Source organism: Mesocricetus auratus, unplaced genomic scaffold, assembly GCF_017639785.1.
Source record: "Mesocricetus auratus isolate SY011 unplaced genomic scaffold, BCM_Maur_2.0 Super-Scaffold_100038, whole genome shotgun sequence".
Taxonomy (NCBI): domain Eukaryota; kingdom Metazoa; phylum Chordata; class Mammalia; order Rodentia; family Cricetidae; genus Mesocricetus; species Mesocricetus auratus.
In genome coordinates this window covers 7,857,727-7,871,621 of record NW_024429216.1, presented here as the reverse complement: position 1 = coordinate 7,871,621, position 13,895 = coordinate 7,857,727, and the positions used below count along the sequence as shown (strand labels likewise).

The following is a 13,895-nucleotide window of genomic DNA, read 5'->3' as shown; positions in this document are numbered from 1 at the left end:
CCGCCCACTCCCTTCCCTCGAGGGGGCGTGGCCTCCACTCCTAAGTGCCTATCGGAGAAGAGAGTCTGAAAAAACGCGATCTGGCTCCCGCCCCGCCCGCTCGGGGGCGTGGTCGGCTCAGTCCCGCCCTTTGGACCCTGAAGGGGAGGCCCCGCCCCCTCCCTCTCCTGGAGGAGGGCAGACCGCGCGCCACCAAGCAGTCCGTGGGTTCCCGCGCGAGCGTCCTCGGAGTTCTCAGCCTTCCTGACTCGCGACCCCGCAGCATGGCTGTCAAGAAGATCGCGATCTTCGGTGCCACCGGCAGGACCGGGCTCACCACGCTGGCGCAGGCCGTGCAAGCAGGCAGGAACCGGGGCGGGTGGGGAAGTCATGAGCTCCCGGGCGGAGCGCTGCGAAAGGTCGTCCTGGGGCCGGGAGGAGAGCCCTTGGGGTCGTGTGCATACACCCACCGCGGCCTGTGGGGCAGCAAGAGGTCAAGGGGGCAGAAGAGGGGGACTCTGAGATTCAGTTTTATGTAAGTCAAAGGCGTAGGAATTAGCCGTGGGGGCCCGGGGGGCTCCTCTGACAGTTATCCCTGAGCCAGGGACTCTTAGGAAATGCGTTTGTGACTGCGGTGCCGGCTCAGAAAGCCCTTGGCGCCCGGCTCGTCTCCCGGCACGTGTGGCCCTCATTTGGAATGGGAACTACTGTCACCCCACTTGACAGATAAGAAAACTGGGGTGGAGGGAATGACTTGCTGGTGCAAGGCTGTGCTGGAATTTGAACCCGGTTCATGCTCTTAAGCACCAAAAAAAAAAAAAAAGTCCGCAGGCACTGGAACCGAAAATCGAAAAAGTTAGGCAGCTATCTGCAAACATAGAATGGAAGAGATGACAGTATAAGAGAGTGACAACCGGCCGGGCGTTGGTGACGCACGCCTTTAGTCCCAGCACTCGGGAAGCAGAGGCAGGCAGATCTCTGTGAGTTCGAGGCCAGCCTGGTCTACAGAGAGTTCCAGGACAGCCTCCAAAACAATACAGAGAAACCCTGTCTCGAAAAACAAAAACAAAAAACAAAAACAGAGAGAGAGAGAGAGAGAGAGAGAGAGAGAGAGAGAGAGAGAGAGAGAGAGAGAGAGAGAGAGAGAGAGACAACCTAGGAACAGCAAGCGGTGTTGGAAGGGTCAGTGAGCAGGAACTTTGCTGCTACCCCGGGAAAGGGCATAGGATCCCCCAGCATTCATCCCCCTGGCCCCTCAGTCCAGAAGTTAACTCAAGACCAGGCCTGAAAGTTCCAGATAAAGGGCCACACCCTTGCTAGCCTAGACGATTCTTAAGATACGGACTATCAGAGAGCCCCAAAAGGGTGGAGGCCAACAGAAACCCTGTCTCCGCTGATTCCTGCCCCAGCCCCTGCTCTTGGGGAGGCTGTTTCTAGAAGTTCTTTCCCCCTTCCCCCCTCCACCCCCCGGGGGTATCCTCGCCAGGGACTTAGTGAGGATCTTAATTCAAGGCAGAGGAGAGGGCCCTGGGCCTCCCAATGAAAACCAGTTTGCAGTGGTGTGCACCTGTGATCCCAGCACTGGGGAGGCAGAGGCAGGGACTCAGGAGTTCAAGATCATACTTGGCTACAAGTTCAAGGCCAGCGTGAGCTACCTCAGACCCCCGTCTCAAAACAATGAAACTAAAGTAGGCTGCTGATAAATCATTTCTAAGGGGGAACAGGAAAGGGAATGGAGAAGTTGAGGAGTGCTGAGTCACCATGAATTTGTGGATTATCCTGTTAATACTGGCACTTTAATCCCCAATACCACTATTTTACTGCTGGCTCACCCTGCTGGTCATAGATAGAAATGCACACAAGAATTCAGGAAGGCCGGACCTTTCCTCCCAGTGACCCAGGAAGCCCTCTTTAAGATGGATGGATGGATGGATGGATGGATGGATGGATGGATGGATGGATAAAAATTAGTAAGGAAAAACAGAAGTAAGGAAGGTTCTGGAGATATGGCTCTGCAGTGTAGCATCTGCCTGGAATACAGCTGGCAGGGGCGTGGTGCAGTAGGACCTAGCATGTTCAAGGCTCTGGACGCCATCCCAGCACAACCAAGGAAAGCATGCGGCCAGGAAGGGCTTGAGTGGCTTGGGGGTTTTCTTTCCTCCATGTCATTTCATAGAGCCTAGGGGCTGACTAACATGGATTCTGGTTTATTCTGAACATTCAAGCAGCCAGGTCTACCACACAGCACATTGGTGTGAGTAGATGCCTTCTCAACTACAGTTGGAGACATAAACATCTGTAAAACTAAGTAAGTAAATAAGAGAGAGGGGGGGGAGAGGGAGAGGGAGAGAGAGATGGGTGGCTGTGTGAAGGTACCGGACAACATGAGTTGAATCCCCAGAGCCCAGGTGAGGGAAGCAGAGAACCAACTCAGGAGAAGTGACCTCTGACCCCATACACTCACACAAATAAATAAAAGTAAACAGAGGTTGTTTTGGGGCACTGATGAAACGGCTTACAATGTAGAAAGTACTTAGGACCGGGGACCCATGTGTAGTTGGTGGGAAGTTGGCCAAGTCAACTTACGTTAAAGGTTATAACCCTGTCTTGGATTCAGCGCTGGCTTTCTCCACCCACTGTGTGGTCATGGCTAGTCACGTAAAGTTGCCTCAGTTTCCCCTTCCTCAAATTAGGCATGGTAACAATCACAACTTTGTAGAATTGTTACAATGTAGTACTTCTCAAAATAGGGGTCATGGTGAGTTCTGGACTGTTTTCAATTGGTCACAAACGATCAAAATGTATCGAGTTGCCACCTGAGTTGATAAGTCTGGGTCTAGCAACCAAGCGCAGTCACCTGTCCTCAGGACAATTATTGAGAAGAATTCATATTGAAGACAGAATGTATTCAAGAAGATGTAGTCATTAGGAGATGTATTCAATGAAGGCATATTGGGAAGGTTCTGTAACACTCTCCCCTACTCTGGTCCATCTTTCAACATCTTGACAAAAGGTTTGATTTAAATAGAAGCAAGGAGACATCTGTAAGCAAGCAGGCCTGGCCAAGATGTGGTCATCGCCAGCATCATCATGTTGGCCCCTGTGTCCTGCAAGGGTGTCTAACCAGTTGTCAGAACTGTGAGATCTTGTCCTCTTCTGGTTGGCCCAACCCCACCCCCCAACTCCAACCTAGATTCCTCCTCCTGCCAGCATGAGACATTTGGGGAAGCTGCAGTTTCTTGGGGTCCATTCATTGTTCCCGAACTTTCTGATTACTGTCTGCATTCCATCTGGGGTAGTAACAGCATGCCAGATGTTGGTCTCATATGTGGACTGACTGAGACAGGCAATGAAAAACTTAAAAGTGAATGAACTTTGCAACCTACTCTCAAACAGCGAGACAGACAGACAGACAAGAGTTGTACGAGTATGAGTATATTTTTATGCAAATATATAAATCCTGCCTGTAACATATTATGTATGTAAATAAAACGGGGAAGCAAGTTGAGGGAATCTTGCAACTTCTCTATAGCTGAGTTTATTTAAAAACAAAGACTTGCCGGACGGTGGTGGCGCACACCTTTAATCCCAGCACTCGGGTGGCAGAGGCAGGCGGATCTCTGTGAGTTTGAGGCCAGCCTGGTCTACAAGAGCTAGTTCCAGGATAGCCTCCAAAGCCACAGAGAAAGCCTGCCTTGAAAAAAAAAAAAAACCTTAACAGAAAGCCTGACCAGATGTTTCACACCTGTATTCCCAGTGCTCAAGAAGCAGGTAAGAGGAACACAACAGGTTTAAGGTCGGTCTGAGCTACATACTGAGTTCTATGCTAGTCTGGGCTATGGAGTAACATCCTGCCAAATAAATAAATACAAAAGTAAACAAAGAAAAACACTGAATATGTACTTTTTGGTAGCTACATTCTTGGCTTTTTTTCTTTTTTATGTATATGTTTTTTGGGCTTCATGAACATCTGTGGACCACTTTCATGCATGCCTGGTGCCCATGGAGGCCAGAAGAGGGAGTCAGATCCCCTCTTGGAGTTATAGACAGTTTGGTTTTGGTTTTTTGAGACAGGGTTTCTCTGTATAACTGCCCTGGCTGTCCTGGAACTCACTCTGTAGACCAGGTTGGCCTCGAACTCACAGAGATCCGCCTGCCTCTGCCTCCAGAGTGCTGGGGTTAAAGGTGTGTGCCACAACTGCCCAGCAAGGAGTTATAGACAGTTGTGAGCCACCACATGGGTCCTAGGAGTCGGACCTGCCTCCTCTGGTTGCCCAGAAAACACTCTTAACCACTGAACCATCTCGTCAGCCTCTCTATGTGGCTCTTTTAATTTCAACATGAATTGTGTGGTGCCTGGTTTCAGTTTTCTTTGTTTTGAGACATTGTCTCACCTTGTAGCCCTGGCTGGCCTGGAACTCCCTACATAGACCAGGCTGGCCTGGAACTCATAGAGATCCACCTGCTTCCTGCCTGCTGGGATTAAAGTTGAGCAACAGAAGCTCTATCTAGGCAACAAATGAGCTGCATGAGGCTCCTTATGCAGGAACCACAGGGCCATCTTGAAACCCAGGGCCTTGGTGGCGGGGACCTTGAGCTTGCGTTTGTGAAGCGTAGGGGAGATGGAAGCAGATGTGATTCCCGGAACTCCCAAGATTCTCAGCTGTCCCTCGGTCAGCAGAGAGTCGTGATGGAGGAAAGCAAAGTCACCTAAGGATCCAAAGGAAGAGGGGGAGGGGTCTGAGGCAGAGAGCACGTATGCAAAGGCCGGGAGGCAGGAAACAGTCAGGTAAACTGAGGAACGGGAAGGAGGACAGCAGGGGAAGCGATGGTGACTCTGAGAGGAGAGGCCAGATCCAGCGGGGCCCAGAAAGTCTGTCCTGCGCCACGCGGGTTTTATTGCAGGACATGGAAGGAAGGACCTGGGGAGGCACACGCTGCGGTCTAGATTGAGGATTTGGAAGGGGCATGGCAGGGCCCGGAATCCAGGGGGGAACCCAGGCAGAGGGAGTCATCCCAGGAGATTAAATCCTGAGATGATTAAAAGGCATAGCAAGTCATTCCTGGCTCACACCTATCATCCCCATTGTTGAGAGACAGAAGCAGGGGGATTGCTATAAGTTCAAGGCCAGCCTGGGCTACGCAGTGAATTTCAGTTCAGAGTAAGCTACATTTGAGACCCAGTCTTAATAATAACAACAACGACGATGATGATGATGAAATTTTAAAGTTAAAGCTGGAGTCCGGAGAGATGGCTCAGTGGTTAAGAACTTTTGCTGCTCTGGCAGAAGACCCAAGTTCAATCCTGGTACCCAGTTACAGGCAACCTGTGACTCCAGCACCTCTGGCCCTGTGAGCACCTGCCCTCAAATGTGCAGACACATACACATAACAAAAAAGAAACAAAAAGCAAATAAAATCTTTTTCAAAATGAGTTAAAAGTGGGCATGGTGAGGGGCTGGAGAGATGGCTCTGGGGGCTGGAGAGATGGCTCAGAGGTTAAGAGTACCGACTGCTCTTCCAGAGATCCTGAGTTCAATTCCCGGCAACCACATGGTGGCTCACGACCATCTGTAATGAGATCTGGTGCCCTCTGCTGACCTGCAGGCAGAAGACTGTATGCACAATAAATAAATAAAATATTTTTTTAAAAAGTGGCCATGGTGATTAAAACCTGTAATCCCTGAATTCTGGACATGGGAGCAGGAGGCCAGTACACGCCACCATAGTTAGCTCTGCAGTGAGTTCAAGACCAGCCTGAGCCATGAAGCCCTGTCTCAAAAAATAAATAAATATAAATATAAAAAGCATAATAACAATAGAAACAATCATTGCTTCTTTCAGGACTAGAACTTTGGATTGATTTGTTTTAGGACATCTTGGTTTTTTTGAAGTTTTTGTCCTTGTGGTTTTTCTGTGTAGGGTTCAAATCCAGGACCTTGCATTTGCAAGCATGTTATGGCTGAAATTCTGTCTTCTTTTTTTAGACAGGGTTCTCTGTGTAGCTTTGGAACCTGTCCTGGCACTCACTCTGTAGACCAGGCCAGCCTCAGACTCACAGAGATCCTCCTGCGTCTGCCTCCCGAGTGCTGGGACTAAAGGCGTGCGCCACCACCACAAGACTCTTTTTAGTGTTTTTAACTATCTGTAGAGTGTGTCTGTGTGGGTGGTTACAGGCCCAGAGGTGTCAGATCCCTGGATCGGAGTTACAGCTGTGAGCCATCTGACTTGGATACAAGGAACTGAACTCTGGTCCACTTCCCTGAGAGCAACCGGTGCTCTTAACTACGGAGCCATCTCTTCAGGGTCTCTCCCCTTAGCCCAGGCTGGCTTCCAACTCCCTGTCACTCTGCCCCAGCTTCCAGTGCTGGTCACCACACCCAGTGTGACTCCGTTTCTTTCACTTGGTCAAGTATACATTTTCTTTCCTTCCTGAAACTGTGGGAGGAAACATGCATCGGTGTCTCCTTTGTTTTTATCTCCAAACGGTCCTGCTGCATTGTATGCGTTTGCGCATTAAACAGGTGGCCGATGGTTTGAAGCTGCTGGAATGACTGCGCATGTGAATATTTGGGGATGAAAACATGTTTTCCATTCCCTTCGGTCTGTTATCTGATAGTAGAATTGCTGGCTCACACGGCTAGGCTGTGCATAACCTTTTGAAGAACCGCCAGGGCGTTCTCCGAAACAGACACTTCATTTTGTTTTTATGAGTATTAGTGTTGCCTGCATGTTTGCCTCTGGGAGGGTGTCGGTCCCCTGGAACTGGAGTTGCAGACAGGTGTGAGCTGCCATGTGGGTACTGGGAATTGAACCCGGGTCCTCTGGAAGAGCAGCCAGTGCCCTTAACTGCTGAGCCATTTCTCCAGGCCCCAGACACATCATTTAGTGTTATTCTTGGGGCTGCATGAGTGAGGTTGCTCCCCACCAGCGTGCCAACCCTTTACGCCAGGTGTTTCCAATACAGCATCATCTTGATAGGTGTGAAGGGGCATCTCACTGTGTAGTTTGTTTACTGGGACTTTTTTGAGACTGGGCATAAAGTAGCTGGGGCTGGCCTTGAACTCTTGATCCTCCTGCCTCTTCCTCCTAGTTGCTGGGATTAGAGACGTGTGCTCTGGTAACAGGGTCTTGCGGTGCAACCCTGCAGTCTTGGCATACTGTGTGGACCAGGTGGACCTCTAATTTAAGACCGTCTTCTTGTATTAGACTGCCATACTCACTTGGTTTTTCTTTTTATTACATTTTATCTGTTTGTTGTGTGAACCCGCTTACAGAGGTCAGAGGACGACTTCCAGGGGTCGGTTTTTCCATCCACCATGTTGGTCCTGGGCGTCCCAGGCAGATCCTCAACGCCTTCACCCAATGCGTCATCACGCCAGCCCTTTCCTTTTTTTTGAGGCACGATCTCATGTACCTGACCTCAGTTTAAAAGCAAAGGCTGTCTTTGAACTCCTGATTCTCCTGCCTTTGTCTCCAGAGGGCTGGATTACAGCTGTGTGCTACCATGCCCATCTGCTTTTCTTTTCTTCTCTCTTTTCTTCTTTTCTTTTTCTTTTTCTTCTCCTTTTTCTTTTCTTCCTGCCCAAGACAGGTTTCTCCATGTAGCCCTAGCTGTCCCGGAACTCACTCTGTAGACCAGGCTGGCCTTGAACTCACAGAGATCTGTCTGCCTCTGCCTCCTGAGTGCTGGGATTAAAGACATGTGCCACCAACGCCCGGTTAATGTTTTCCATTTTGATGAAGTACAATTTGTTTGTTTTGGTTTTTGCTCATGAATTTGATGTCATAGCTAAGAAACCACCTTCTAACCTGCAGTCAGCAAGATGGGTTCTTATATTTTTTCTAATAATTTTATAATCTTTTCTTATGTTTATTTATGTCTTTGACCATTTGGGTTAATAATAATAACAAAGCCCTTTTTACATTGTGTGTGGGGGGGGGGCCTGTATCATGAATGTGGGTTTTTACATTTTTGTGTGTGTGGGTGCCTGTAGCATGAGTATGGGTGTTTACATTGGGGGGGCCTGTAGCATGAGTGTGGAGGTCAGAAGATCAGCTTGAGGAAGTGAGTTCTCCCCTTCTGCCCAGCCCTCACTGGGGAATTCTAGGCAGGGGCTCTACCACTGAGCCACACCTCCAGCCTCATGTCAATCCTTTTTTTCAAAGTTTTATTTTGGATAGTCTCACTGCTGGTCCAGAACTTGCCATCCTGGTGCCTCAGTCTTCTGGGTAGCTGAGTCACACAGCCCTTTGAAACCACAGGGGCTCCTCAGACGCTCTGGTGAGCACTAGGGAGGGAACTAATGCCAGGTTGGTTTAGTCTTGGAGAATGTGGTTCCTCACTTTGCTGCAGAGCCGAGCACACATGGGGGAATACAGAATGGTGGTGTGGCCGGGGTTAACCATTTCCCTGCTGGAGGGTGGGGAAGACTAGGCAGGGTAGTCTCCTGGAGACCTTCACTGGATCGTTTGGGAGCCGGCATGAGAGCATTGCCGCGTTTTAGAGCGTTAGTCTGCCCGCTTTGATGTCGGTTACCTCAGAATAGAGCTTGAGGGTCCACGACACGCTGAAGGGTCCCGTACAGCCTCTCACCCACCAGCCGGCTGACCCGCTTTCTGCTCCTCTCTGGCCACAGGTTATGAGGTGACAGTGCTGGTTCGCGATGCCCGCAGGCTGCCATCAGAGGGGCCCCAGCCAGCCCACGTGGTGGTGGGAGACGTTCGGCAGGCGGCTGACGTGGACAAGGCCGTGGCTGGACAGGATGCTGTCATCGTGTTGCTGGGCACGGGCAACGATCTCAGTACTGAGCCTCCCCTTTGCCCTCGGCCCCTCCCCGCACCTCGGCCTCCGCCCCCGCCCCCGGCCCCACCCTTGCCACCCCTGCCACCGCCGCCGCCACCGCCGCCTGCCAGTGACAGCCACTCTCTGTCCCCTCTAAGGTCCCACTACAGTGATGTCGGAGGGCACCCGGAACATTGTGACAGCCATGAAGGCGCATGGAGTGGACAAGGTCGTGGCCTGCACCTCGGGTGGGTGGTGGGGTCACGGAAGTGGGGCTGAGCTGGGAAGGGGGTGAGTACCGAACATGCACGACCGGCCCTCTGAAATGTGGTATTAGAACCGAATCCCCGATGAGCAGAGCCAGGGCAGAAAAGGCGCTTGCTGCCCTCCCCAGTTAAGGGGAGACAGACTTTAAATAAAAGTTACTGAAGGGTTGGGGTGTGGCTCAGTGGTAGAGCCCCTGCCTAGAATCCCCCAGTGAGGGGCTGGGGTGTGGCTCAGTGGTAGAGCCCCTGCCTAGAATCCCCCAGTGAGGGGCTGGGCTGTGCTCAGTGGTAGAGCCCCTGCCTAGAATCCCCCAGTGAGGGGCTGGGGGCGTGGCTCAGTGGTAGAGCCCCTGCCTAGAATCCCCCAGTGGGAGACTTGGATGTGGCTCGTAGCAGAGCACTGTCTGGCATGTATAAGGTCCTAGGTGTAAGTCCATCCTTAGGACTGAAGGAATCCTCAGTAATCCAGAAGGAGTTGATAGCAATTAATGCTAACAGCACCTGAATAAAAAGCTAGGTGTAGCATTATCCCTGTGATCCTAGCTCTAGGGAGGAAGAAACAGAAGGATCCCCTGGGTCGCCTGGCTCCAGATTCAGTGAGGGGCTGTCTCAAAAGCCAAGGTGGAGAACACTTGAGGAAGGAACCCATCACACACAGTGTACATGCACACACACACCACACAGACACACACCATACCACACACACATACACACACACACACATATACACGCGCGCGCGCGCATGCGCACGTATAGCTCACATACAAATGTTTAAATGTTTTTACGGCTGTTTGGTGGGGGGTGCGTATGGAGGTCCAAGGACAACTTGGTCAGAATCAGTTCTCTTCTTCTACCAAGTCAATTGTGACCACAAACTCAGGTTGTCAGGCTGGGGACCAGAGCAGAGGTTACTAAGGACGGTGGCCGAGTGAGAAGAGGTCAGATTTAGAACGAATGGTCCTCTGACTTTAGAGTGCATGTAAGAAAAGGGTCTTAAGGGCCTTGCATTCTGGCAGCAGACAGGCAACAGCCAGCCACCTAGTGGTTCTGTTTGGCCCAGGCTAACCCTGCCCTGTGTCCACCCCCACTAGCCTTCCTGCTATGGGACCCATCCAAGGTGCCCCCACGCCTGCAGGACGTGACCGATGACCACATCCGGATGCATAAGGTGCTGCAAGAGTCCGGCCTGAAATACGTGGCTGTGATGCCCCCTCACATAGGTGAGTAGGGTTGGGACCCTGTGACAATGCCACCACCAGCCTGTTTTCCACCTGATTGCTGAGCTGGGCCTTGCCCGGCCCCTCCAAAGCGCCCTTGCTGGCTGCACACTGGGTCATAGTCAGGTGCATGCCCGTATAAAGGCAAGATGGCTCACCAGGTAAAGGCTCCTGCCACAAGGTCCAAAGACCTGAGTTCAATCCCTGAGACACACACAGTGAAGAGAGGTGCCTCCTGAAAGTTGTCTTTTGATCTCCACATATGAGCTGTGCCGTGTGACTTCTTCCTCAGAATAAGTAAAGAAAAATATAATTGAAAAAAATTGGGGGGGGGGAGCTGGAGAGATGGCTCAGCGGTTAAGAGCACTGGCTGCCCTTCCAAAGGACCCGGGTTCAATTCCCAGCATCTTTTTTGTTTGTTTGTTTGTTTGAGTCAGGGTTTCTCTGCAGCTTTGGAGGCTGTCCTGGAACTCACTCTGTAGACCAGGCTGGCCTCAAAATCACAGAGATCCACCTGCCTCTGCCTCCCGAGTGCTGGGATTAAAGGCATAAGCCAGCACTGCCCAGTCTGACAGTTGTCTTTAACTCCAGTTTTGGGAGATCTGATACTCTCACACCAATACACATAAAATTAAATAAATTATTAAGTTTTTTTTGTAAAAGTGGAAAGCAAGTATGTGATGCTTACCTATAATTCTAGAATTTGGAAGCCAAAGCAGGACATAGTTCTAGAATAGCCTGGGTTTTGAGACTATGTTCCAAAAATCCAAATCATAAAGAAAGAAAAGTAGTAAATACATTTTCTGTCTTTCCTTGCCTTATCTTCTGCCTTGTGTACCCCAGGATGGCCTTGAACTTATAGTGTAGCTGAGGATGGCTTTGAACTTCTGATCCTCCAGTTTCCACCTCCCAAGAGTTGGAATTACAAATATTTAACACCACGCCTACGTGGATTTTGTTGTTGTTTTCATTTGATTTTATGTGTTTGGCGTTTTGCCTGAATTATGTCTGCGTACCCAGTACATGCAGTACCTAAGGAGGCCAGAAGAAAGTTTGGATCCCCTGGAACTAGAGTTACAGGTTATGAGCAACCACGTGGGTTCTGGGAATCGAAGCCAGATCCTTTAGAAGAACAACTAGTTCTATTAACTGCTGAGCCATCTCTCCAGCCCCTATGGCTGGTTTATTGATCTCTTTTCTCTTCTACTGTTCTGCTGTCTCTCTGTAGCAAAAAAAAAAAAAAAAAAAAAGACAGGAATGCAGATGTTAAAATATCATCATCCTTTTTTTAAAGATTTCTTTTCATTATTTTTATGTGTGTGTGTGTGTGTGGTGTTAAGTTCACATGCGTACAGAAGCCCACAGAGGCCAGCAGTGATGGATTCCTTTAGCCCTAGAGTTACAGTCTGTCGTAAGATGCCTGACATGGGTGTTAGGAAATAAAGTCAATTCCTCTGAAAGAGCACTAAGTGCCTTTAAGTACTGAGTCATCTCTCCAGCCCTAAAATCACCATTGTTTATTATCATTGTTTCCTGATACTCAAGACTCAGAAGGTGGCTTTTGTATGGGGATTGTTGGACTTGTGCATTCACAGGGTGTCCGGGACCTAAGTGACATCGAAACTTTCCCCACAGACACACATGGAGGGGCAGGCAGATGATCTCCCGCAGACACGCGTGGAGGGGCAGGCAGATGATCTCCCGCAGACACACGTGGAGGGGCAGGCAGATGATCTCCCACAGACACACATAGAAGGGCAGGCAGATGATCTCCCCACACGCGTGGAGGGGCAGGCTGATGATCTCCCACAGACACGCGTGAAGGGGCAGGCAGATGATCTCCCGCAGACACGCGTGAAGGGGCAGGCAGATGATCTCCCACAGACACGCGTGGAGGGACAGGCAGATGATCTCCCACAGACACACATAGAAGGGCAGGCAGATGATCTCCCCACACACGTGGAGGGGCAGGCTGATGATCTCCCACAGACACGCGTGGAGGGGCAGGCAGATGATCTCCCACAGACACGCGTGGAGGGGCAGGCAGATGATGTCCCCGCAGACACGCGTGAAGGGGCAGGCAGATGATGTCCCCGCAGACACGCGTGGAGGGGCAGGCAGATGATCTCCCCACAGACACGCGTGGAGGGGCAGGCAGATGATCTCCCCACAGACACGCGTGGAGGGGCAGGCAGATGATGTCCCCTCGTGTCCAGTGCTTTCTCACACTGGTGCTGCTGGGCTCCCAGGAAGAGAGGGTCAGGAGATGCCAGGCCTGGTGGTACACATTTGCCATCCCAGACCATGTGTTTGAGGCCAGCCTGGGCTACATAGCAAGTCTCGGTCTCAACACAAAAGAAGTTATTTGATGAACCAATATGGGGAAGTCCCCGCATACACATGCCTCATATACAAAATGTAATAAACTAAAATGTTTAAAAGAAGAAACTGAAAACAGAAAGGATGGCAGGTTCATTCATCACCTCTGCCTTTCTCTCACAGGGGATCAGCCGCTAACTGGAGCCTACACAGTGACCCTGGATGGACGGGGGCCCTCGAGGGTCATATCCAAACATGACCTGGGCCATTTCATGCTCCGTTGCCTTACCACCAATGAGTATGACGGACACAACACCTACCCCTCCCACCAGTATGAGTAGGACCCTGGCCCTGGTTGGGAGAATGGCATCCTGAGAAATGACTCACATAGAAGGATCAATAAATCTTTAGCCAAGAGCTTCAAATTATTTTGGAAAACCCGACCCAGATTTTCCTCTCTGCCTGTGAATTTTTTCAGGGTCTTACACATGCTGGGTAAAGTCTCTGCCACTGAGTAGATTTTAGACAGGCTCCCTGCTGCTGAGACATGCCCCAGACTTTAAATTTTTCTTTTAAGTACATTTATTTATTTAGGGCTGGGAGCGGCATGCTATGGTGCCTATGTGGAAGTCAGAAGACAATTTGATGGATTAGGATCTCTCACATGGATCCTGGGAATTGAACTCTGGCCAATAGTATTAGCAGCAAGCACATTTAGCTCCTGGCATCCCTCTTTATTCATTTATTTATTTATTTATTTATTTTGTTGAATTTAGAGATAAGGTCTTACTGATTTGTCCAAGCTGGTCTTGAACTGTCGATCTCCTGCTTCAGCCTTCAGAGTAGCTAGGAGCGCAGGCCTATCTCACCACACTGAAAATGTCAGTGTTTCTCTGTGTTTGATAGTCTTAGCATTTCACCATTCACGTATGCAGGAAGAGTTGTTTTTGTTTGTTTAGCTTGTCTGTGCCAAGCCCTGTGTTGGGGTCCCAGTGGTAAGCAGTAGGTGTGACAGCCCTGCTGTGACAACCCACATGGGCCAGAGTTTCAGAAGCTCGGAGGCCTGGGGTGACCAGACACAGCTGGGCATAAAGGGCTCAGTGCAACCTGTGGGTCCAGACATCAGAAGACACATATTTCCAATGGTCTTGGGAACTGAGACACCATGTGCTCAGTAGCAAAATTATAGTTACGAAGCAGAACCAAAAAATAGTTTTGTGGCTGGGGGATCACCACAAAGTGAGGAACCATTAAAGGGTCAGAGTACTGGGAAGGTTGAGGAACACTGTCTTAGTGGAAGACAGATAGACATCCACCCTGAAGCCTGCA

General features: G+C 50.2%; 1 protein-coding gene across 1 annotated transcript; it reads left to right on the top strand.

Annotated features, from left to right (window-relative positions):
* Positions 1 to 151: 151 nt before the first annotated feature.
* Positions 152 to 12,994, top strand: Blvrb (biliverdin reductase B). Its single transcript, XM_005086564.4, has 5 exons — positions 152 to 342; positions 8,619 to 8,783; positions 8,923 to 9,012; positions 10,122 to 10,250; positions 12,750 to 12,994. Exons 1-5 carry the CDS (start codon positions 264 to 266, stop codon positions 12,905 to 12,907), a joined length of 621 nt encoding a protein of 206 aa, XP_005086621.1. The 5' UTR covers positions 152 to 263; the 3' UTR covers positions 12,908 to 12,994.
* The last annotated feature ends 901 nt before the right edge of the window (positions 12,995 to 13,895 follow it).

Excerpts from the sequence above, each read along its gene's own strand:
- Blvrb (XM_005086564.4), top strand. The coding sequence starts at position 264 with ATGGCTGTCAAGAAGATCGCGATCTTCGGTGCCACCGGCAGGACCGGG. Across the intron at positions 9,013-10,121 it reads GGTCGTGGCCTGCACCTCGG|CCTTCCTGCTATGGGACCCA; the intron begins GTGGGTGGTGGG and ends CACCCCCACTAG. Across the intron at positions 10,251-12,749 it reads TGTGATGCCCCCTCACATAG|GGGATCAGCCGCTAACTGGA; the intron begins GTGAGTAGGGTT and ends TTTCTCTCACAG.